This window comes from Pleurodeles waltl, chromosome 6 (genome assembly GCF_031143425.1).
Source record: "Pleurodeles waltl isolate 20211129_DDA chromosome 6, aPleWal1.hap1.20221129, whole genome shotgun sequence".
Taxonomy (NCBI): domain Eukaryota; kingdom Metazoa; phylum Chordata; class Amphibia; order Caudata; family Salamandridae; genus Pleurodeles; species Pleurodeles waltl.
The window spans coordinates 788835486-788861841 of NC_090445.1; the positions used below are offsets into that span (position 1 = coordinate 788835486).

At 44.6% G+C, this 26356-nt stretch overlaps 1 protein-coding gene across 1 annotated transcript in view; it reads left to right on the top strand.

Annotated features, from left to right (window-relative positions):
• Window positions 1-26356, top strand: part of XPNPEP1 (X-prolyl aminopeptidase 1) — a 433587-nt gene that overhangs the window by 189533 nt on the left and 217698 nt on the right. The window contains exon 10 of the mRNA XM_069239428.1: window positions 14162-14372. Within this exon, the coding sequence (XP_069095529.1) occupies window positions 14162-14372 (211 nt within the window). The remainder of the gene's footprint in view (window positions 1-14161; window positions 14373-26356) is intronic.

Genomic DNA, 26356 nt, shown 5'->3' on the forward strand with positions numbered 1-26356 from the left:
AACAATGGCCTTTCTAGGAAACATACCAATGACAGAGATTTGTAAGGCAGCCACTTGGTCCACACCTCATACTTTCACCAAGCACTACTGTGTAGATGTGTTAGCAACACAACAAGCCACAGTAGGACAAGCTGTACTAAGAACATTATTTCAAACAACTTCAACTCCTACAGGCTGACCACCGCTTTGGGGAGGATTACTGCTTTGTAGTCTATGCATAGCATGTGTATCTGCAGCTACACATGCCACCGAACGTAAAATGTAACTTACCCAGTGTACATCTGTTCATGGCATGTTACGCTGCAGATTCACATGCGCCCTCCCACCTCCCCGGGAGCCTGTAGCCGTTTAAGGTACAATTAGAAATTGTACATATGTAAATAAACATCCCTTTACTTCAACTTTGTACATACATCTCTATCCCATTGCATGGACATCTTTCTATTCTCACTCTTTCACTCCTACCTTACCCTCTGCGGGAAAACAATATAAGATGGAGTTGAGGACCATGCGCAATGGAGCCAAAAGGGAGGAGTCTCTCAGCCCTGTGACTCGAAAAGACTTCTTCGAAGAAAAACAACTGGTAGCACTCCGAGCCCAACACTAGATGGCAGGAACAGTGCATAGCATGTGAATCTGCAGCGGAACATGCCACGAACAGATGTACACTGGGTAAGTAACATTTTCCATATGTTTGTTGGTTGCCATAAACCAACAATACCCAAAGGTAAAACCTGATGAATGAAAAGTGGGTTTTAAAGCAAACTATGTATTTCTGAAATGTGGCCATGAATTTGACTTTATGAAAAGTAGCTACTCATACAACTTTCAATTTGAGGTTATCCATATCATGTTGTTCAATGGGCTTTTTGTAAAATGTTTGAGGGAGCTAGGAACCACCTTTATCAAGGTTCCTGTCAATTCTTGAAACGTCCACTGGTCTGACAAACATTTCAAAATGTGCAGGTCGGCACTTCCGGCAGAATGACAGAGTAATTTACTCTATCACCCTGTCAGACAACCTGCTGAACGTCCAGATCTTAATCAGTCCCTCAGTCTACTCATTAGCCTTCAAACATTCACTAATAATTAAAGATATGTATGCTACAAAGATAAAGACTTATCTAGTCTATAATATGGAAACTAATATCAGGAAGGCCTAAGTCTAAGGCTGCTGTATATACCAGTATAGGAAATGAAGGGTACTTGGTGGAACCGAACAAACGACCACAGTCTGTGTCTCCTCATTAAGGAGAAGGAGGAGACACTTGAGCATATTATTTAATATAGGTCCAAATTTTTTAGACTGTCATAAGAAATAGCCGCAACACACCTGCCAATAGTAGAGCAATAAAAGAGGATACTATCTATTGTTTTAAGGATTCATCTAATGGGATTAGACAGTTTAATACATTCCTTAATTTAGCATTTGCCAATTATCTAAAGCAAATCATTAATATTTATAAATGTTCCCATTAGTAGATTTTACATTTTCTAACATTCTCCATATTAAAAAGCTTGTTGTTGACAGATTTTCCTCACATTTCTGAGAACTAAAGTTCCAGAATCTGCGTGGATCAACAGGAATTCTACCACCAGCGTTCCTACGTTCCTTCTCATAACAAAGTACCTCCTACTTACATGTTGGCCTGGTTTACTGGACAGGAACAGGTCAAAACGAGTACTATGTGAAGTCAACGTAGTGTCAAACTAGTCTTCACGTAGTTACAGCTGTGATCCATCATATCACAAATGTTAAGTCCATCCACACAGGTCAGGCACCGGTTTTCGCTGGATAAATGTGGAAGTTCAAGATGGTAAGACTTGTGCAGTTGGCTGGAAGTGCCTGAGATTTTTGCCAAATAAATATGGCAGAGATGTGTTTTGACGCGTACTTTGACAATTGGAAGGCGTTCTGGGTAAGAAACTGTGCTTGGATCCACCTTATACCAGGTCTAGGCAACCCTAGTTGGTGAGACAGTGTCTAGAAAGCCAGGGCTCTCTAGTGATGAGCAGCCAGGACTTATCTAGGAGTAGTGTAAAGCACTTGCAATACCACAGTAGTCGCACAGTAGTTTATCTCACATGAAAAAACCCATGCAGTGTTGCAAAAATAAAGGTACTTTATTACAGTAACGCTGAGCTATATTACTTATAGGCAGTCCCCCAACTGGAGGTAAGTACACTGCATGCTGGTTCATGAGGGCTCTCCAGTTTGTCCACCACAGGCAGTGTTTCCTTCAAGGGGAGGACAAAATTGTGATGTCTTGAGGCACTGTGGTGGAATTGACTTGGTGGTTGGTGGAGGAGAACCCGTTCCAGGCCATGTCCTTCTTCCCTCCGCCAGCCATGGCCGTCATCGTCTTGGATGCTTCCAGACTTGGGTGAGGTGCTTATCTAGAGGAACAGGAGGTTAGAGGCCTCTGGTCTCCAGAGAATCAGTATTTCAGCATCAACCTGCTTGAAATTAGGCCATCTGGCTTGCAGTCAAGACCTTCTTCCTTTTCCTTTGCTGTCAGTCTGAGGAAGGTGTGGTACAAGACATTGCACCTCTCCATGTGTCTCATGCTCTGTCTTTCTCTCAAAAAACCTCCTCTCCCAGTTGGGTGCTCTGTATTTCAACCTTCAGAACTCCCACATTCATGCCTGAAAATTGAGTGGGCACATCTAAAGTTCCTTTTAGTTGCCACGTAGATTGTGAACGTTATCCTTTCCATTTCTCACCCCTCCACCAAGATGGTATGTCTGGAAGATGGAATTGATTTGTTGCCTAGTGTGCTTGGCATGATGTGGGTTTCACCTAAAAGCTCACCCATCAGAGGTTCCTTGCTTCATACACTCACTAGCCCATCAGAGTTTTGTGGTGCTACCGATAAGGGACACATCACAGCTTTGTTGTCATTTCTCTGTCTCTCAGACCAAACATCCTTGTTCACATCTCCAATTGTAATGCAGTTTTTGAAGAAACAGACAAACCTATTTCCTCCCACCCTATTTTTTATACCTAGACGAGATCTGAATCGTGTGCTGACTTTTAAGACGAGTTCTCCATTTGAGCCTCTCCACAGTTCCCTATTAAGACTGTTACTCTTCCCACTTTCTACCCTCTACTCCATCCCACCAAATAGGAGGAGAGACTACACTGACTGGGCCCAAGAAGGGCCATTAGTTATGTATCAACCGCACTAAATAGATAAGGTTTGAACACCAGTGCTTTATGGTGTACACGGTGGCAAGAAAAGCAAGACAGTCCCTGTGCATTAAGATGTGCTACAGCCTTGCAAAAAGAAGACTCTGGAGCCAATCCTGACCCATTTTATCAATGGAAATCCTTCCATTATGGTACCAGACAGGGGTGCTTCTGTCACTGAAGTCTGTCAGGCAACTACATGTGCTTTCCTCCACATCTTTCTAAACATTTTTGTCTGTATTCAGAAGTGTGAAGGGATGAACATTTATCAAGCTCAGTGTTCCAGGGTTTCCTTCTTTAACTATTTCCACAGACCCACGACTTAGTTAGGTACTATTTTGGAATCTGACATGTGAGGATTCTACAGATTAAAGTATCCATCTTTGATATTGATCGATCTTTCTGGTGGATAGCCTGTCTATCTCCAGATTCATCTCCAAGTCTGTCTGCCTCTCCACACTGAATAATGGTCATAGTTCTGGTATAACGTTCCAATTATATTGCTGCACTGTTTCTGTTGATGTTGTTCCTTGCCCCTGCCTCTAGGGGCATAGAAAAATGGACGAGAAAGTGATGTTGAGGTGCTAGGGTGGGTGCTATTTGGCTCCAGTGATATCATCAGAATGCCTCTTCCAACGCCAAAATAGAATCAAGATTCAATCTGGTGCCTTGATATATTCAACAAACGAGGAATCTGAAGGAAAATAGTATATTCATCAGAAAGCTTGTTATTGAAGGTAAGTACCATTTACTTCTGCTTCCCCTAAAAGGGAATCTAAAACTTTTGATTCACTGGATGGTAAAACATTTGCATTACAAAGTTTTGTACCTCATTTATCAAATTAATCATGTATTTTGGTTTGTTACACTTATGCGATATGGGAGCTTGCTGCTTTGTCAATTCCACGCATGGTAGAGCATATAAGAAAACTGTTTTACAGTTACTGAAGGATGGTATGAACGTGGCTAAGGGGGCCATATTGACTGGTCTTGATTATGCTAATGCCACAATGTGTTTCATGGGGGTCTTAAGGCAACATCCATTGATTTGCCTTACAGGATTTTTCAGTGACGTACCAACACAGCTATCAGATAAGCAGTTTGATGGCAATTTTTTTTGGGTGAAAAGGCCAATTAATCTGTGGATAGATTAAAGTTGAGTAGAGCTACTTTTGGCCTAGTTTCTCCTTCATGGAGATTTCATGGGCAGTACAGCAAGTTGAAAGTCTTTATCTATCAGTTTTTTCATCAACTATATGAGGTTGATTGGCAACAGTTGATGGATCTCGCTCTCGCAGGTGCCACTGAATCTTGCTCTCGCAGTGCCACTGGATCTCGCTCCTTATCTCCACATGAGGATCCGATCCCACAGCTGATCCAGATACTCTCCAAGTTTCCTGGGCCATCTGCAATGCCATAGCAGGTCAAGACCTTTAGGCTGGTTCTGCAGGGTTCTCGAGTCGGATTACGGCTGTCAGATCCTTCCTCCGCTCCGTCAGAGCCTCTGGTACCTGGCTGTGTTTCTGCACTGACTCTGGTGCCGACTTCTATTCTGACTCCCATACCAGTACCAGTATGTTTTTTGCCCCCCTCCAGTTCCAATGACGCCGGCACCTGAGGGATATCCTTTACCAACTCAGGTGTCTGACCCTGAGCCAAAGCCTTCTTGACTGAGGTCACGTTCTGAATCCACTACTGCACATCCAGTTCCCAAACAGACTAATTCAGACAAAACTCTCCCGTTAATACGGAGCCAAACTCGGTTCGTCCACCGTCTTTTCGAATTTGACTCTCAAGAGAATGCTACCTCTAGTGGATGACAATTGTGATGATGGGGACGATTAACTACCACATGAAGATGATGCAAGTTTATAAATGGATTTGAGGAATGGCAGTGGGCTTGATACTTCCCCCCCTCATACAGAGTTGGTTTCCCTCCATGGGCCACCAACTGTAGAGAGTGCTTCTTTTGCCGTAGTCATCAGCTCTACTGCTGAGGTCCTGGATCTGCGACTACCTTTTGCTGATGTTAAAACAAATGTTCTTACTAAACTGCTACATTCTGGTCTGGCTTCTTCTGCGACCTTTCAATGAAGCTCTAAATGTTACCCTTATGGGTACTTGGTCTGAACCATGTTCTTGCCGACTAGTGAACAGACAGGTGGCCAGATTTCACTGACCAATGCCTGACGACCCTGATGTCATTACTCTTGAGAATCTGGTGACCCTGGCTTCCAGGAGCAAGGTGATTCTCTACGACCCTCGTGACAGGGAGTCGAAAATAAGTGAAGCATTTGGGAAATGTGTTATTTTCTGCAGGCTTAGTTTTTAGGTTAGTCTGTGCAAGTTGCCTACTAGCCCATTATACTCATGCCCTCTTGGATGTTGCCATGGATATCTTGAGGACAGTCCTGAAAGAATTTAGCATCTCCTTGGATCAAACCATTCAAAATGGTTTGTGTTCCTCAAAATATGTGATTCAGGCTGGTCTAGATACTATTGATTTCTTAGGGCGAGTAGTTGGTACTAGTGTGGTGATCTGTTGCCATGCATATACGCAATGCAGAGGCTTTCCCGAAGATGTGCAAGTGTCCCTTATAGATATGCCTTTTGATGTATCCTCTCTTTCTGCTGAAAATCTGACTCTGCTCATGAACGCTTTAAAGGGATGAATAAAGAGTATTTTCTGGCTCCTGTCTAGCTCCTCCTTCAGTCTTTGAAGGATTGGCTGCTCTGAGACATTGAAACAAGTCGTGGATGAGGCCTTCAAGGTTGATGGTGACTTTGAAGTCTATAATGGCTTGGGTGCTGGTGTTGAAGGGGCCTTTGGCTTGGAGTAGAATTGAGACAACTTCAGGACCTTGTGGGTAGATGTCCTTGACCTGGATATTTGTTGGCTCTGAGGCCTTTTCTCCTTGCTTACCGAAGCCCAATGGCGGCAGATGCCTTTGAGGCTGTGTTGATTTCGACACATGGCTGGACACCTAACCCCATTAAGGGGTAGTGCTCTGCTTCTATGTGTGGCCTCCTGTGGTGTGGTGTGGTGTGGTGTGGTGTGGTGTGGTGTGGTGTGGTGTGGTGTGGTGTGGTGTGTGTGTGTGTGTGTGTGTGTGTGTGTGTGTGTGTGTGTGTGTCAACCAAAGTCACAACTCTGCTCAGAGGGCTTTGTTAGAGGGTCGGTTGTTGTGGAAGTCGAAGAAGCCTCCTCTTACTTTTGATCAAAGCCGCTGCAGAAGACCGCCTCTGAGCTGGGTAATGGCGGGGGTGGTGGTGGTGGTTATGGGCTGGTTTTCTTACCTTCCTTGATATCAAGAGAGGCCTCTTCTCTGAAGATGTTGAGTACTCCATCAGGGGATTATTGGTGCATCTTCTGGTGCACCAAGCCTGTCCCATTGGCATTTTGGAATTTCTTTGACTGAAATGTGATGTAGACTTCACAAACAGATTCATCGTGGTCATGGGGAGAGGCAGAGGTTGCACAGCTTACGATCACTGATACTTCGTGTTGCACTGGGCTTGGTACTAGAAGGGCGTCTGTTCCATCACCCTGTGTGCATTCTTTGCAAGGAAGTTGTCAAAAGCAAGGTGACATGCACCAAAAGGGGGGCCCAAGACCCTTGCAGCTGGGAGTAAATATATGGGTGTTAGTCTCCTTTGGGTGTTGCAATGAATAGCGCGAACAACAAAAATGTTTTTCCGTGTTATCTGTGTCCAATTTAACCACGCAGGCCCGAAATAAAACATGGAACATATTGAGACTTGAATCCCCGTCGGTCCATGGCAGAACCTGATGGTGAAAAAATAATAATATGGAGTTGGATTCCCTATATCTAACTGCGGATTCCTCACTGCCCTCCCACCTCATGTACTGTGGAGTAACCATCTGCACCATGGGAGCTCCTAATTGTTTGAGCTTAGTGTCTGAGGGTGCAGAAAGAGTCAAGCAAGAAACACAGGAGTTACGCTAATATTGGGCACTCTTCATCAGTTCAGGGGCGGAGCAAGGCTAGTGTGGGGCCGCTTGGTGACCAGTAGTGGTACATGGGAGCAATGTTGTAATAACTTATGGATCCAGTCTGGCACCTGGGGATATTCTAAAGGTGAGGAACCTGCAGTGAGATAGAGGTCCCACCAGAAATAGTGTTACTGAAGGTAAGAAGCTTGTTCATCTCAACAAGGAAAGAAGTATAGGGTAATGGCAACTTTTCAAAAAGGATATTCTCCTTTGGAACTGGGCCATAGACAGATTGGGCTGTCAGCAGTTCATGTAGCAGGGAAGAGCAACACAAAGGCAGACTGGCTTAGAAGAACATCCTCAGTCGGTCACAAATAGGGGCTTGGTTATCAGATGCTAGATTGGATTTTCAGGTCTTATAGATATTCCAGTGTGAGAGTGATGGATTTAGATTTGGATTGCCGGGCATGGAATCCTGATCAGCTGTAGCTTAGTTGTACTGGGCCTCAGGTCTTGTTGATCAAGGCTGACCTTTCCTAGAACCTGAGCTAATTTTTCTTCTAACCCCTCAATCTCTGTGGCTGGTTGCCTGCAACTTGAACTTAGTGTTCTAATCTTCCAGCAGCATGTTGGATGTGTCATTGGTTGCCAAAAGGGTGCCTGTGCAGACTGAGTTCTATTGTAGATAGTGTATGTATTTATCATGGTTCAGAGCCAACTCTCTCCCTCTTCTGGAAACACATAAATTTCATATCTTATAGCTTGCAGTGTCTTTAGTCCACTGCTTACCCTCAAAGTGTTCACACCGACCTACAGCCTCTCTGTGTACTCCCTGCATCCCCTGTGTGCTGTCTTGCCCCTGCAGACTTTTTGTGTGCTCTTCTAGAGCCCCTCTATGTCTCTGTGTACCCCCTGCACAAATCTCTTTCATTTGTCACAGTTAAAGGCAATTTGTCAGTGATTTCAGCATGTACATTTTCTCATGTTTCCTTTGTCATTGATAGCGAGAATTCAGAGGTTTCATAACAAGTTGTTAATGCTTTCCTTATGACATTGAATTTGATTCCCAATTTCTTATGGGGTCTCTTTGAGGGAAGCTTTGCAGTCTTTTCACGTCAGATTTCTTTGCCAGAAGATATCTGCTTTGGTGGGATTTAATTAATCGAGTAATATCAGTGAGCTTGAAGCTGTTTCTGCTTCCCCCGCCTTCAATAATTTTGCTACAGATAAGGTGGTTATAAGGTAGTTTTCATAAGTTGTCTTTGAGTTGCATGTTCCTGAAGTAATTTTGCAGTTTGTTTTGTTTCTACCTCTGTAAGTTATATACACATAGAGTTCGTAGTCACTATATTGTTAATCTCAGCCTTTTTGAGTAAAATATAATCTCTTGGTTTCTAAGAGACAAGGCTATTAAAAAGCAAACAATTTCTGGATCCCATTCTTTGACCACTAGTCACTGTTACCAGCTGAGAAGTCAATCTCCTGAAGTGTTAGTGGACATTGTACTCCAGGTGTGATGAAGTATTCTACCCTTTAGACTGGTGTACCACTGATTCATTTTTAGAGCAGCTACGTAGACCAGTAGTTCCCAACCTGTGGGCCGGGGACCCCTGGGGGTCCGCAAAGCCTCCTCAGGGGGTCCGCGGTTGCTTAAAACATTTAATAATATTAGGTCCCAGCTATCAGTAATGACTCCTCGGGGGTCCCCGTGTTCCAATAATGATTCAGTGGGGGTCCCCGGGCTCCATTATTGATAAAATGGGGGTCCACAGAAGTCAAAAGGTTGGGAACCACTGACGTAGACTATCATTCATTCCTTATGTCAGTATTATTGCTTGGATATGTAGAATCGCAAACAGTCATGATTTATTACGATTGTGCTCCATTCTGGTTAGATCGAGCCTGTCCAACAATGCAAACTGTCTGGTTGTGAAAGACCTAATGTGTGCTCACCAAGAACATAGAGGGCCTTGCACCACACCCATTATTTACATTTGGCTTTACTGTCACTGTCATTTACGTTCTTTTTATTTGAGGGCTTCTCTTGTCCATATTGTGTCTATGCTTCTCCTGCATTAATGGCAATTTACCTGTGTCCTTCCACTGCTCAATTTCAGGGAACTGCTTTTTTCTTTTGGTCTTAAGCAGTGCATGATAGTTTTTCAATCCTTCTTTTCCACCCTCGGGGCTTCATGTTGCTCTCTCTTGCCCTTCTCTTTCTTGCTTCTTCCATGGTCATTCTGTGATCCACTCACCCATATGTACTCCCCACCCCTTGCTTTCTCGCCCATATGCCTCTCCCCTCAGCTCCATGTTGCTCTCTCATCTGTTTGCTTCTTTCCACCCCCTCCCACCTGTGTCCTCCAGGTTGCTACCTCTGTCCACAATGTTGTTTTTTCACCTGCTTTCCAAAATTTCACTTGTTTTTTCTTTTTATTTACTGATCCAACTCTGATTGGTGAATCCAAGAGAACTCAGAAAATAGAAACAAGAATGTAGGAGGAAAGAACGAACTTGGCGATTTAAATACGATGATCAAAATAAGGATGTTTACAAGCAGACCATTGCAGTCTACAAAAAAATGTATTCTAGAAGAAAAAAGTGAATATTTCTCTAACAGAATCTTACAGTCCAAGAACTCTGTGAGAGAGTTGTTTAATACCGTAAAGATTCTGTTTAAGATGCCAGAGGCAAGACATAACAACTGTTCTCAAGCCCTCTGTAACACTACAGCTGATTGTTTTGCAGACTAAAATTAAAGAAGTTTATGACACTTTCCAATCAAATAATCACTTATTATTGCCAACCTTGTCAGGTAATGAACTACAACCTCCAATGTTAACCTTGGACAAATTCTCTGCACTTAGTTCGGAACAGGTTTTCAAAATTATTACAACTACGAGATCAGGATCTCCAATAGATCCCTGCCACCTAAGATAATGTAACTTGTTTCCGATACTATAAGTAGTCATCTAACCATCATCTTTAATGATATAATTACGTCAGGCTACTTCCCTCGGAGTGGAAAAAGGTCTGTATTTTACCAATATTAAAGACATCTGATATGTACCCTAATGAACCCAGTAGATACAGACCAATTTCCAGACCTTCTTTCCCCACTAAGATATTAGAAAGAGCTCTGAATTTTGAATTGATGACTTTTATAGACACTACCAATTTGCTAGATAGTAGTCAGTGTGGGTTCAGAACACCCCACAGCACTGAAACCGCGCTAATAGCCGCATCAGAGGAACTGAGATCTACACTGGATGAGGGTGGCAAACCCATATTGATTCTACTCGACCTCTCTGCGGCATTTGACACTGTTAATCATGCGCTTTTGATTGACCACCTTGCCGGACTAGGGATGGGTGGCTTGGCCCTCAGCCTAATAAAATCCTCACTGACAGAGTGCATCATGTTGCCATGGAGGGCGTTGTTTCTGACCATTTCTTTCTACCTTGTGGCGTACCGCAGGGATCTTCATTGAGTCCCACCCTGTTCATTGTCTACGTAAGTTTCCCCAATGGCTAAACTTATCAAATCTTTCGGTTCCTCAGTGATCTCATATGCAGATGATACACAAATTGTGGTTTCAAGCTCCACCAATCTAGATGCTACTGCTGCCAATTTCAGTTCTTGCATGATGCAGATAAAGAGCTGGATGAGCAGGAGCTTTCTTAAACTGAATTTCAGTAAAGTAGAGGCCCTCCTGCTAGGAAACAGTACTTCATTTTGGACTCCCAAGTGGTAGCCCCATGAAATGGGATCACCCCCTTCACCTATGCAGAAAGTGAAGAACTTGGGTTTGATCTTTGATAGACAGCTTAACTTTGAACACCAGATCAACTGGTTAGCCTCATCTACATTCTAAAGATAATTAGACAAAAATTGCAGTTTCATTCCCTCTGATTTATTAAAGACAGTGATTACTACCCTTTTACTATCCAAATTGGATTATGGCAATGCACTGTTTCTGGGCACAAAGAAAAGTCCCCTTCTCAGACTTCAGATGCTTCAGAGTTCAGCTGCCCAGCTTCTGATGAATATTCATAAACATCAGTCTGATGCCTAAGCTATTAAAAAGCTCCATTGGCTCCCCATTGTAAGTAGAATAGAATTCAAAGCCCTTTGCATACCCTTCAAGGTTGTACATAAAACTGCCCCCAAATACATTCTGGACATATTCATCAGCTACCAACCCTCCCGACATCTGAGATCGACAGATGCCAAGAACTTTGTGCTGCCCAGTATTAAACGGGCATCATGGGGAGGTAGGAGCTCCTTTCTCAGAACAGCTCAACTCTGGAATTCTCTTCCTTCACACCTAAAGAACTGTTCTGATTTGTGGCAATTGAGAAAATCGCTGAAGACCTGTCTTTTTACACAATAGGCTACTACTTCTCTCCCTCCCTTTTGTAACAATGCAAGCACCAAGATGCTTTTGGACCTTTGAGCGCTATATAAAACGGAAAATTAGACCAAAAAGAAAAAAGTACCTGATTTTTTTGTAGGTGCACACATGCGTGATGTGCACAATTACAAAATGACTCAGGCAGCCATGCCATAAGCGTTGCTTCTTTATCCTTGCAGCACAGCATTGGTGATGCTCTACAAAATTACTAAAACCACTGACAAAGTCGATAGGTCCCTAAGGTGAGACCTGTTGGCTTTATTATTGGTTGTATATGAATATCGTGGATACCTCAGCCCACTTCTATTACTAGATACTGAGAAGTGGTTCAATAAAGAAGCTGCAAGAGCTAATACCTAATAGAAGAACAAGTTGCTTACTTTTAGTAACATGTATTCTGATTGATATAACAGTTCCTGTGCATTCCTCAAGTCTTTTCTTTCTTCCCCCACATGGGGAGACACTGTGCTACTATACTCTGTTTTTCCATTTGTTTGCCTATGTTTTTGGGAAATTGAAAGAACTTATGCCACCAGTGTGTGGAATTTATTATAGGGGCACTTGTTTCACTTCCAGTGAGGTTATGAGACGCTGAGAATGACCCTAAACAGTGTTTTATGGAGCTGGTGACTCAACATGGCAGGAACATTTTTCTGAACCCACTCTGGAGCTTAGGGCAAAGTTTAATATAATGAATTTGTGAGTGTTAGCATATCCATCATAAAGAAAGTCGCCAAAGGTAAGGATCTTGTTCTTTCCTCCTAAATATGGGTAAATAAAATAAAGTGGATTGTGGCATTTTTGCTGTTGCAGGTGCAATGCACTATCCTCTTAATACCATAGACATTCTCTCTCTCTCGCTCTCGCTCTCTCGCTCTCTTGCTTACGTCACCCCCACACACACACACAGTCTCTCATACTCTTTCTCATTTTCTCTAATGCTCTCCCTGACCTCTCATTACAAGGATGGGAGCCCTTTGTAAACACCTGGAGCAGTACTTCATTGCTTTAATATTTCTACATTCCCCCGATTTGGGTTACCTATATCTTTCTACCTACTTAGGTGCATTAAGGCTTTTGAGCAGGAACACATTTACATGACTCACTTTGTGCCCAAGTGCCCAAACTCTTGTTACTGAAGCAAAGGCTCATCGACAAGAGGTTAAAGGGGTGGCCTAGAAATCACGAGAGAGAAAAAGAATAGGAGCAGAAAAAAAATAGTGTACAGTTATCAAGAGGCATTTTTTCACATATTGAAAAATAGGGAAATGGACAGCAAAGTCCCTCTTAGTGACTCCTAAAAACGCTCAGTATGTTTTGAACCCATGTGGAGCAGGGGCTAACAACACTTATCTATATTACCAACAGCAGAAAACAGGTTTACATATGTCCTCAAATAGAGGTTGCCAATAGCTCCTCAAGTATCAACAGAGGTCCTCTACGACCTTGAGGAGTCATTAATCAAAGATGTCTGTACAGCTTTACCGCTGAATTGTGTGACCTACCAATTCCAGTGGCCATATCATGCCTCTTTCAGAGGGGATGAAAGTCTCTGTTTTTATGATCAGTGGACCCAAAGATTATGCTCAATACCCACTATGATGTCAAACTGCCCATCCTGATGTTCTCTTCCGTGACATCCTCAGTCTATTTAATTAGCCCACTGAACATATTTGGAGCTTCAAAACTCCCTGACCTGCACAGGACTGATCTGTTGTTGAGATTCAGTGGTCCTTACTTCAGCTACAAGTATTGCACATCAGATCTATGCCACCCACATGAAATGATTACACCAACCATGCCCCTTACTTATGAAGTTGAAGATTTTGTACCAGACCCAGATACTAGAATTGATATCTGGGAGAATGACTATGCACCGAATATAAAGACCGCCCTCTTGCAGATCCCAGGCTCTGGCGACTGTTTCCCCAGTTTGTGGTGTGATGCCAACATTACAAAACAAAAGTTACTTTGGCCTAAATGCATTACTAAGATCATGCATTATATATGTCTGTGTCCCATAACAGTTATCAGGAGTTACACATCTAGCCTCCATTGCTCTACTGGAATTCACTAGCAGTTCTAAGAAGCATGCATTTGGTTCCAAAGACTTCCAACTCCTTGAGGTTCTTGGTGAACTAGTCTGTGTCATGCCTCGTGTCATTAAAGATGCTGTGGTCCTTGAGATTGTTTTGGACATAGTTCTTAATATCTAGTGCCCCTGTGAGTGCATATAGACTGTGAGACTATGTGATTTTTGTGTTCAATGAGTTACCTTTGTGGCTGGAAGGATGGCTAACAAATCTTAGCACAGGCCTTTTGACTTCTTACCTGTGGGTATCTCTAATGTTAAGGACAGAGATTTATTAATATCTCTGGATAGCTTCCAAACTTCCATCAGGCCAAGCTATCTCCGTTTGAGTTCACTTCTATAATCAGCTATGTGAACCAGTCACAGAGAAGGCATCTGAACAGTCACAGGAGCAGTTCATCAGGGTGTGATTGGAAGCCTTGAATAAAGGCAGATGTTTATCTTCTAGATGGATGTTTAGATAGCATGTTATGCTTTGTTAACAGACATACATTTCAATACTTCTTCCAGGCTGTTTATCAATGGTGAGCGCATGAATGACTCTGCAGTGAGAGAGCATCTGCTTCTTGACTCAACCCCAGCTGCTGAATTTAAGATCCAGGTGGAGCCATATGAGTCTGTTTTGCAGGTGCTGCAGGCCATCTGTGCAAACCTGGCACCAAAGGAAAAAGTGTGGATCAGTGACAAAGCCAGCTATGCATTAACTGAGGCCATCCCCAAGGTTTGTATACCTTCTTTCTTAAAAAAAAAAAAAAAAAAAAAGGTCAAGCTGTTGCGAGTGTGGTGCCTTTTCTCTGTTTTATTAATATTTATTTTTCTATCACATTTTTAGTTGAAAAGAGCACGGTAGTGAAGTATGCATACAATTCCATACCTCAAAACGTGCAAGCATGTTTGTAAGGAAATATAATTTTTTTGCATGATCCCCTCTCCTGTTTTTAGACTGATGCTGCAGGCTTTTCAGCTCTGATTGCACTGTGCCCTGCTGACTAGGCCCCAGTGCATGTGCTCCGACTGTTAAAGTAAAATGTGTAATTGGGTGATACTGAACTGAAATATTTTACTGACCTATAGTTCCCTTTATATGGTACCAAGTGTACCCAGGGCTAGTAAGTTAAGTGTCACCAGTGGACTGCAGTCAATGATCATTGTCCCCACAGAGCAGGGACAACGTGAAAATATGACACTAGGCCTGTCATTGCAACCTATTGTGTTTATACTGCAAACCTGACATGGCAAAATAAACCCTTCTGTCAGGTCAAAGCCTTTCTTTTTAATATTTGTAAGTCACCCCAAGGGAAGGCCTTATAAGACCACAAAGCAGGGTGCTAGATATTAAAAAGAAGAACTTGTTGAATTTAGACTTTGCTTGTCCTGACAGTGAAAACTGATAATTGTTGTTTTCATTGTAATAAGGCTGGTAGTTCCATTGGCTAACATGGGGTTTCACCTTTGACTAACCTACATACTAAGTGCCAACTTCCATTTGGGAACACCAACTATAGTACTTAAAGGTATCACATTAATTGTTGCAGTAAACACTACTTATTGCTGAAGCCTGATTTCAAAGTAGCCATTTCTGATTAACTACTGCTGTTTCCCCTGAGACAGCCTGCCGCCCTTCTGCCAACAGGTGTGAAGCGCTCTCAGGAAGGAGAACAAAAGCTAATTGGTGGAAGGCGGTGTGACCTCCTCCAGTTGGATGGCCAGAGAGCTGTGGCCACAGATGGACCAGCTTTGAAGGGACTAAAACCTCTGATAGATAAATGTAAGTCATACTACAGCCCACCCTTTCATTTGTGTAGGTAGACAAGAGAGGTGAAAATCCTTTGCAGCACCAGTTTTCCAGGTGGGTGGCTAATTTACTGAACACACCTTGGATGTGCCCATAGTTTTGACCCAGGGAAGAAGGGTTCTGTCATCTTGGATTTGGGCAAAGATGCCTGTGGGATTGCCTAGTGCCAACCTCACAGGAAATGATGCATCAGTGAGTATGGTTACCTCATGAGAATTTTAATCCTGTTGGCTAATGGGTCCCACAAACTGGAGAGAAAAGAAAGACTGCACCAAGGAAGACTGCACCTGCTGAGCCAAGATTAGACTTCAGAAAGAGAAGGGCTGCTCCTGCTGTTGAACCTATGGAGAGAGACCCCAAGGACTGGACTTGGTCTCACTTGTGCCAAAGTGAGTGCACTCCAATGGCTAGTTGGCTATGCTTCTGTTAAGCTTCAGGGACACAAAAGCTAAAAAATCCCTTCACCTACAAAGTGCTTAGCTTGCCAGTTCGCCGAGGACTTGCATTGGTCTCTGCTGGTGTAGCTCAAGAGATCGAGTTGTAGTCCCCAATAGGTGCCTCTCAAGTCCTGGACCATCGACTAGTGCCAGAGTGCACTCTTTCTCGCCACAGAACTGCAGCTTATTACTAATGTTTTTTTAACACTTGAGTCCAAGGCTCATAGACTACGGCTACCTGCTGGTTCGTTTGTAGCCTCAAACACTGTTGAGAACCAAGGCAACACTGGACCCCTGCACTTCGTTGATCTGTTGACGTTGACCCACAAGGCAGATTCAAGCTGCAGAAGATCCCACTGACTTCAACATCGATGAGAAAAAGAACCAGAAAAGTTTCAAAGTGCAAAGGTAAAATCTGCACCAGGACCAAACCTGCAACCACATCTGACCCTGTTTTCCATCGCGGTCAGACTGAAACTTTGAGTTTGCCCTGTATCCTCGCGTTCGAGCCTCATAGACAACCTTTAAGAGTGAAAAACAGTGAGTTACTAACTTTTCCAAACTTTTGGGCGTGAAAGGTAGAGACTTATGAAAACCTTGCAAAAATTATAACTTGTCCCTTCATCAGTTTTGTTGTTTTGCTGTCTAGTTGAAAATAAAAATAGATAAATAGAAAAATAGATCTATTTTGATAACTTGGAGTGGTTTTGATAACTTGTGTCGTCTTTCTTACTTATGACTGTTTAGGTACTGGCAAATTATTTACACTTGTTTTCCTTTGAGTTATGCATGATTGTTCTGTGTCCCAGCCTCTGAGGACTGAACTAAAGTGTGATTTTAAGAAAACCTGACTGGACCAGCTATAGATAAGTGACATTATTACTTGGGGAGACCTCACAACCACCCCAACTAACAATCCACATTTCTCACAATATACTTTTAGTATATATACAGATACCTTTTTTATGCTACGAGTTCTGCTAGCTTCTTGCATATTTTTAAGCAAGCATCTCCCATTGATTTGTTACTAGAGCACTGCAGAAATGTCTTAGGCTCCAGGCAATGCCAAAAGCAGTTGCTCTCCCGAAATTTGTTAGAATATATTTTCTATTTATGTCTTTCAAGCCATCTCCTGCAAATGCATTAATTCCATAAAGTGTTTTGATGTTCATATACTTCATTACGATTGGTTAGTGATGGTGATTCTTAAAACGTGCTCTTCTGCGGTGCTAGGGTGACTTCTTTGCAGCTCTGGTTGTGGTGATACTGATCCACTTAAGTCACCTCCTCTACTTTCATTTTAGTTTTTTTTTACATGCTTTTCTGACACATACAACATTTACTCCATTTTTTTTTTTAGAAGTTTTCAGAAATATTTTTCTGCAATGTACCACAGCTACTTGTCATAATGTCCTAGCTGTTCATTGAGGTTATGTCGCTAATGCACATTTTCAGGGTTCAAGCAGTGGGCATCTTGCAAGAGGCAGATATTAATTTCTGATGAACAAAGCACCTGCTTCTGGTGGATTTATATTTGTCTGAGGTGTGACAAGTCTGCACGTATGGATACAACACCATTTAGAGAGAGGGAGGCTGCCTGTGGATTTTTCTCATGTTCAAGTTCTCCATTAAAATATAGGCCACCCTCAAAAAGTATACACTGAGAGGACTTTGCACTACAAGTAACAAAAATCCCTAGAAGGAGCAATCTTCCTTCTTAGTCAGTTTTTTTGTCAGTAAATTCTGGGTACCGTAAATAGACCTTGTTTATTTTCACATGTGCTTATGCTTAGCCTGCTCCTATTAGACTCCCTTACCACATGAAAAGTCAATATTCAGAAATAATTAAGGCTGACTAGATGGAGCAGCCTTCCCCAGCGAGTAGTTCATGAGCTACTGCGAGCTCTCTAGCTACCTGCAAGTAGCTCTCCTGTCTACAGGTTAGCATCCTAAACGAGAAGCTTTTGAATTGATAAAGGTTTGCCAAAATTGAAAGTGTGTATTCAAGAAGAAAATGCTTTTTTCAGAACTCATAAACTGATGTTTGGAGAAAAATAGCTTAATTTAAATATATATACAAAACTTATATTTGTGTGATAAATCAAGTTGTGTTGGACAGACTTATTACGGATATCAAAACCTTTGTGCCAATGGCTTTGCAGCTATCACTGTTGTGTATTACTCATTTAGAGGCATTCAAAACTGACAAAACCTTTTTTACATTACTGTTGTCAACCTTGCCTGATGTACTGAGGTGATCAATGCTAGTAATCTTGCATATGGTGGCTACTAGTTTAATCTTGTCTTGTGTAGTCACCATTAGAAAACTAATAGTATTAGCAGCTTGGTATGAGTTTAATTGAACATGCAGCTCTTGTTACAGAAAGGGTTGGGGACCCCTGTGCTAAACAGATCTTCTAATCTCACTTGTCCATGCACCTATCACTCATGTGCTCAGTGTTCCACTGGAGATGCCCTTCCACCTCATCCAGTTGTCTCTGGCCCAGCAAATATGACCATTCCCTCAAAAGGCTTGTCTGCATGGCTTTTAGTCAGTTCCCAATTAGCTAGTGGGACAAATCCATACATTCGGGGATCTCGCCTAACACCATTTTCAACCACAAGGCACAGTACTTTTGTTGTTGTAATGGATAGGGCTTTAAAAAATATATATATTTATTTTGTTATAACTCCAAACCTGAATTGCAAGTAAGGATTTACATAAACATAGTAGTGCTAAGTCAAACTGCAACCTACAAAACGCGTGCTACAAAAGTATGGCATTCAAGATCAGCAAGTCAGGTAAATAGTGCTCAAGAGAGTAGAAGGAACAAACGATAAACAGTAATCCAGCGAGGTAAATTCTGGGCCACTTTCATGCTAGCCGTGCAACTGGCATATGCAAAAATGAACTATTATGAAAAGAGAAATAAGGAACATTCTGCATGTAAGGCGAATCAGAGCACTGAGAAACACAGTCTGAGGTGTGGTTCCCATCCATCGGTTACAGTTACATCAGGAGAACTTCCTCATTGGGTGTTGCCCCTACGGATCATAGCAGTGGTTCAGGAAGAAGGGTGAGAGTGTTGAGGAAATGAAGACAGCCAAAGTCAAGGTGGTCAGATGAGAAAAGGAGACCATATGCCCACAAAAAAGTGAAGTTGGTCTTGTAGCCGATAAGTGATCTGCTCATAGGATACGGCAATAGCCATGTCATACAGCCAGTCCTTGTGTGTTGGTTGTAGGATGATGGCCTGGTGTGTGGTGATCACCTATGGTGTTATAACCTCATTCCAGGTATCCCCTATTAGTGAGGTGTAGGCAGTGTCTAGGAAGCCAGGGCTCTCCAGAGGTAGCTGTGGATGAGCAGCCAAGACTTATCTCGGAGACATGTAAAGTTTATGTAATACCGCTACAGTCACACAGCACTTATACACATGAAAGAACCACACAGTGTTAGAAAAATAAAGGTACTCTATTATGTTAACACAAATACTAAAATGTTGTATAGGCAATTCTCCACTAGGAGGTGAGTACACACTATTATATATACATTAGAAGTCAGTGATTAGCATAGAAAGCAATAGTAAATAGCAAAACAATAGAAAATAGTGAAGGCCCTAGAGGGAGACCAAACCATATACTAAGTGTAGGAAGCTGGCCTGGTGTGTGGTGGGTACCCAAAGTACTTACACCTTATACCAGGTCCAAGTATCCCCTCTTAGTGAAGTGTAGGCAGTGTCTAGAATCCAGGCTTTCTAGAGGCAGCTGTGGTTGAGCAGCCAAGGCTTATCTAGGAGACATGCAAAGCTCATGCAGTACCACTGTAGTCACACAGCACTTACACACATGAAAGAAAACACTCAGTTATACAAAAATGAAGGTACTTTATTGTTGGAACACAATACCACAAAATACTAGAAGGGCAACCCTCCAATAGGAGGTAAGTAATACACTAATTATATACACTAGTAAACAGTAATAGCAGTGGTTCCCAAACTTTTTTGATCCCCGGCTCCTTTGACCTATTGGCTGTGTTGGCCACGGCTCCCCGTTATGTTACTTTTTTTGGCGGGTGGGGGAACGTAATCACAGCCTGTACCTGTACCTACACTATTTACCGTTTGTCTTCTTTATTCTCTCCTTCACGTTGCTGAAAAACATTTATTGGAAACTATTTTTGTTATAGGGATATTATTAATGGTACTTTGGCGCCCTCCGCTGGTCAGAATAATTAATGCAGGGTGTTTTTTTCCAATAACGCGGCGCCCCTGGCTAGTTTTGACGGCGCACCAGGGAGCCGCGGCGCACAGTTTGGGAACCACTGAGTAATAGGCATAGAAAAGGTTAGAAAACAGTGCAAATAGCAATAAGCAATAGTGACCCTAGGGGGAGTCCAAGCCATATACTAAAAAAAGTGGAATGCGAACACAGGACTCTCACCTAGGTAAGTGGAATGTGTAGAGGGGAGCTGGGGCTACTAGAAAACCACAGAGGTAAGTAACACATTACCCCACAGTGACCAGGAAAGCAGGAGTAAATCACTGGAATTTCCCAAACCACCCAAAAGGAAGGAAAAGAAGACACCCAGACAAGACTGCAAAAAAACAGTTGTAGATTCCTGGAGGAGAAGACCTATGGAGAGAGGGGACCAAGTCCAAAAGTCACAGTGGAGTCCAGGAGGAGTAGTAGCTACTACCCATCCAGCTGTAGTTGCAGTAGTTGGTGTCGATGGTAAGGAAGAACAGGTCAGCCCTGGAGCCGGAGAAGAGTTCCTGATAGATGCAGAAGATGTCCCACGCTGGAGTGAAGATTGCAAATGGGTGTCAGTGCAGGAATTCCACCAACAAGCCTTTGCAAAGGCAAACTTGTGGTTAGTGGAAAAGTGGTGCTGTCGGGCACCAGCAAGGCCCAGGAGGACTCAACCCAGGAAAGGGAGCCACAGGGGACCCTCAACGTCGCAGAGAGTCCACAGGAGCAGAGGCAGCACCCACAGGAGTCCCAAGGGACGGGGACACAGATGTCGCCGGAGAAGCCCACGCAGCACTACAGTGAAGGATCCCACGCCGCAGGAGACCCATGCACAGGGCTGAGCATCGCCAGAAGGTGTGCTGGGGACTGGAGCTACACGTCGCATGAAGATCCCTTGGAGTAGATGCAAACAAGCCTTGGCAGCTGCAAGAGATGCAGTGCACGGGGGTACTGACCTGCATGGGAAGGCAAGGGCTTACCTCCACCAATGATGGACAGCTGGCAGGGATGACCAAAAGGACAACTCTGGACGACCACCTGTGATGCATAATCTACGCAGATAAGATGAGGGGAGATCCACGGAACCGGTCGTCGTTGCAGCAGGTGCCTACGGAGGCAGGGGAGTGACTCCTTCACTCCAAGGGAGATTCCTTCATTCCTTCTTCTTCTTATGTGGGCTGAATAGTTGCTCTCTTCTGAGGATGCACGGCCGGGGAAATGTTGCAAAGCTGACAGGAGCTGTGGAAACAAAGTTACAGAAGAGCCTTCTTTGTGGTTTGCAGCGTTGTCAGTTCCTGGAGGGTCCAGTCGCAGTTCCAGTGGCCAGAAGTCGAAGTGGAGGTTGCAGAGGAATCCTGCTGGAGTCTTGCAAGCTGAATCTGAGGACCCACCCAGGAGAGAGACCCTAAATAGCCCTAAAAGGGGGATCGGTCACCTAGCCAGGTAAGCACCTATCAGGAGGGGGCTCTGATGTCACCTGACTGGCCTGGCCACTCAGATGCTGCCAACCTTGGAAACAAGATGGCAGAAACCAGGGACCCTCTGAAGGAGCTCTGAGCCCCTCCCCCGGGGGGGTTGATGGACAAGGGTGTGATCACTCTCCTTTCCATTGTTCATTTTTGTGCCAGAGCAGGTACTGGGGGTCCCTGAACCTGTGTGGACTGGTTTATGCACGGAGGGCATCAAATGTGCCCTTCAAAGCATACCAGTGGCTTGGGGAGGCTACCTCTCCCCCTCCCCACACCTATTTCCAAAGGGAGAGGGTGTTACCTCCCCTCTCCTAAAGGGGATCCTTTGTTCTGCCTTCCTGGGCTTGGTGAGATCAAGCAGCAGGAGGGCAGAAACCCGTCTGAGGGGTTGCAGCATCTTGGGCAGCCTTGAAAACCCTGTGAGACTGGTGGCAGCAATGCTGGGGATCCTCTAAAGAGCCCCAGAATTCATGGAATCATACTTCCAATACTTGAAACAGTAGTGGGGTTTGATTCCAACATGTTTGATACCAAGCATGCCCAGGTTCGGAGTTACCATTATGTAGCTGGACATAGGTAGTGACGTATGTCCGACACACGTAAAATGGCATCCCTGGACTCACAAAGTCCAGGAAAATGGGTCTGGAGTTTGTGGGGGCACCTCTGCTAGTGCAGGCGTGCCCTCACACACAGATACCTGCACCCTGCCTTCTGGGCTGAGAGGGCCTACCATAGGGGTGACTTATGGTGACCTGTAGTGAAAACTGGTGCATGCACCCGTTTCACGCAGACTGCAATGGCAGGCCTGCAGAACCCTTTGCATGAGCTCCCTATGGATGGCAGAATAACTTCTGCAGCCCACAGGGATCCCTTGGAACCCCAATGCCCTGGGTACCTATGTTCCAAATACTAGGGACTTATATGGGGGACCAGTATGCCAATTGTGGGAAGAAAAAGGTACGGTTCCCAAGTTAGAAGGGAGAGAGCATAACCCCTGGGGTCCTGGTAAGCAGGATTCCAGTGACCACAGTCAAACACACTGACACACAAGCCAGAAATTGGGGGTAACCATGCTAGAAAGAGAGAAAGAGGCTACTTTCCTACACTAAGTAAGTGGAATGTGAAAAGCAGTCCCCCACCGAAGGAAGTGGAATCTATAAAGGGGAGCGGAGGAACGAGGAACTAGGGGCTCCAAAAGGTAAGAACCAGGGGGCCCCCAGCGACCAGGAGAAGAGAGGTAAATATCTAGTTTCCCCCAAACAACAAAACTTTAGAAGAGGACTACGCAAGACCCAGACAAGACTGGGAGAAACCAAAGGTGGATCCTGACAGAGGAAGACCTGCAAAACGAGGGGGCCAAGTCCAGTTCGAATTGGAGTGTCCAGCCATGGCAGGAGCCACTACCCACCCTTCTGTGGGTGCAGAACCAGGTCGACGGTGGATGAAGAAGATCAGCAGTGCAGCACCAGAGCAAGAGAAGAGTCCCAGAAGTGGTGCAGTTAATGTCCCTTGTCAGCATTCAGTCAGTGGTGCTGGAAAACCACCAACAAACCTTGGCAAAGGCACGAAACGATGAAAACGGTTTGGCAAGGCTGAAGAGGACCCGCAAGGCCCAGGGGACTCAACCCAAGGAGGGAAGTCTGTTGTGACTCAGCAGCTGAGAGAGTCACAGGAAGAGGAGGCAGCCCTCACAGGCGACCCACAGGCAGCAGGTAGAGGAGTCTCGGTGAGGAGGCAGCACACCTGGAAAGGACTGCCACATTGCGGGAGCAGCAAGCAGGAGACTGTGCGTTCAGGAAAGAGTGCTGGGGGCTGTGGCTATACGGAACCTGTGGATTCCCTTGGAGGAGGAGCAGACAACCCTTTGCAGCTGCAAGAGTCGAGGTGCACAGGGGTACAGTCCTGTGTGGAGAGGCAAGGGCAAGGGCTTACCGTCTCCCAAGGTGGACAGCTGGTAGAGACAACCAAGGGGAACCACTCCAGGCCATCACCTGTGATGCAGGATCCATGCAGCTCTGAAGGAGAGAAGAGCCACGCAGATGGTTGTCGTTGCAGTTGGTGCCTGCAGATGCAGGGGAGTGACTCCTTCACTCCAAAGGGAGATTCCTTCTTGCTTCTTGTGCAGGCTGAAGGCTCATTGCCCTCAGAGGATGTACAGCTGGGAAAATGTTGCAGTTGCTGGAAGGAACTGGAAAAACAATGTTGCAAAGCAGAGTCATCACTGTAGTTGCAGATTGTCAGTTCCTGGAGGGTCCAGATGCAGTTCCAGTGGCCAGAAGGTGAAGTAGATGATGCAGAGGATTCCTGCTGGAATCTTGCACATCAAATCTGACGACCCACCAGAGAGGGAGACCCTAAGTAGCACAGGAAGGGGGATTGGTCACCTAACAGGTCCACCACCTATCAGGAGGGGGCTCTGACATCACCTGCCTGACCGGGCCACGCAGATGCTCCCAGAGGCCTCTGCCCACCTTGGATTCAAGATGGCAGAATCAAGTGACCACCTGGAGGAGCCCTGGGCACCACCCCTGGGTTGGTGATGGACAGGGGAGTGGTTACTCTCCTTTCCATTGTCCAGTTTCGTGCCAAAACAGGGACCGGGGGTCCCTGGTCTGGTGAAACCGGTTTATGCAAGGAGGACACCAAATGTGCCTTTCAAAGCATACCAGTGGCTTGGGGAGGCTACGCCTCAAAAGCCATGTAACACCTATTTCCAAAGAGAGGGTGTTGCCTCCCTCTCCCAAGGGAAATTCTTTGTTCTGCCTTCCTGGTCTTGAGTTGGTCAAGCAGCAGGAGGGCAGAAACCTGTCTGTAGGAATGCAGAAGTGCGGGCTGCCTGAAAAACCCTGCAAACTGGTAGGAGCAAACCTGGGGGTCCTCTAAGGAGCCCCCAGATTGCATGGAATCATGCAACCAATACAGGCAACAGTATTGGGGTATGATGCCGACATGTTTTGTACCAAACATGCCCAGGTTCGGACTTTCCATTATGTAGCTGTGACCTATGTCCAGTACACAGCTAAAATGTCTTCCCCGCACTTACGAAGTCCAGTGAATTGAAGCTGAAGTTTGTAGGGGCACCTCTGCTCAGGCAGGGGTGCCCTCACACACAGATACCTGCACCCTGCCCTCTGGGCTAAGAAGCCCTACCGTAGGGGTGACTTACAGTGACCTGGTACAGTGACCTGTATTGAATGGGTGCATGCTCCTTTTCATGCAGGCTGCAATGGCAGGCCTGCAGACACATTTTGTACAGGCTCCCATGGGTGGCACAATACATGCTGCAGCTGATGGGTTCCCCCGGTGCCCCAAAGTACCATATACTAGGGACTTACATGGGGGCATCAGTATGCCAATTGTGGGGTGTGCTTGGTCCAAAGCAACCAAATATAGGGGGCGAGAGCACAGTCATTGGAGTCCTGGTTAGCAGGATCCCAGTGAACACAGTCAAAACACACTGACAGCAGGCAGAAGGTGGGGGTAACCATGCCAAAAATAGGCTACTTTCCTACATTGGTGGCAACCATTGTTTCCAGCGTCTCATAATGACAACCGTGGCCACCCAAACTGCTGTGTCTATCGAGTGTTTGGTGTGTCAAGTGATCTCCGGGATCTCCCTGAGGTCCTGCAACCATTGTTTCCAGCATCTCATAATGACCACCGTGGCCATTGAAACTGCTGTGTCTATCTAGTGTTTGGTGTGTCAAGTGAACTCTGGGATCTTCCGGAGGTCCAGGATGTCTGGAAGAAATTTAGCTCTGGGCATAGTTGCAGATTCAAATCATTGGAGGCATTCATGGTGCTGCAACATGGTCCCAGGACATTTGGAGAAAAATGCAGGGTTCACAAGGTGCATAATGTCCTTTGGGGTTTTGTACATCACCAACAATAAGAGTCAGGGGTTAAGATAGCCTTGCACAGGCTGTAAAGGTATGTCCGTTCTGTTGAAGAAACTCTGTTTTAGTCTTGCCTCACTTATCTTCCTGTCATGGGTGTCAGATTTTGTCCCAATCATCATCTGAGTACTCTTTGTCCATCTTGCTGCTCCATTTCTCCTGCAGACATGACTGGAGTGGCCACGAATGAAGTTCCTTAAAGCAACGTTTTGTATAATCCTGAGACAACACCTGTGTAGGAGCTCTATTGTTACAAATAGTCACAGATTACAGATCATGGGAGGGAGTCCGGCAGTGGTCATAAAGCTTGTAGCACTCACTGACATAGTTGCAGGTATCACCACTGTTACCTGACGTTGAGATGGAATTCTTCTTGCTGTGAAAAAAACAATTTAAATCCCCATTCGGTAGGAGCTGATCAATCTTGAGAATGCCTTTGGAAGAACATGTCTTCCAAAGTATCAAAGCACCGCTCATATGAAGTACCTTGTTATCGTAGATGAAAGCATTTTTCTATTGGTAGGGATGTAGATTAAGGTGATTACGCGTCAACTCCCAGGTCTGCACCATCATCCGGAGCAGTGGGTTTGTAGCACTCTCATCAGGTATCAGAGCTTTATATTGTAAATCAAAGTTGCCATTTCCTCACAGAAGTCCTTGTACTATCAAACCCACTCCGGTCTTTTTAATTCTTTAGAGAAAAAACAGGCTGGGTGTCCCAGTGACTTGTTGTCGTGTTGAATTACAGTTTGGAGAGCTGTGTCACAGATCTGTAGTTTAGGGATCAGTGAATCTGAGAGAAGAAAGAAATCAATTCTTGATTCTTTAGGAAGAGGATGGAAGTAAAAGGTGTAGTC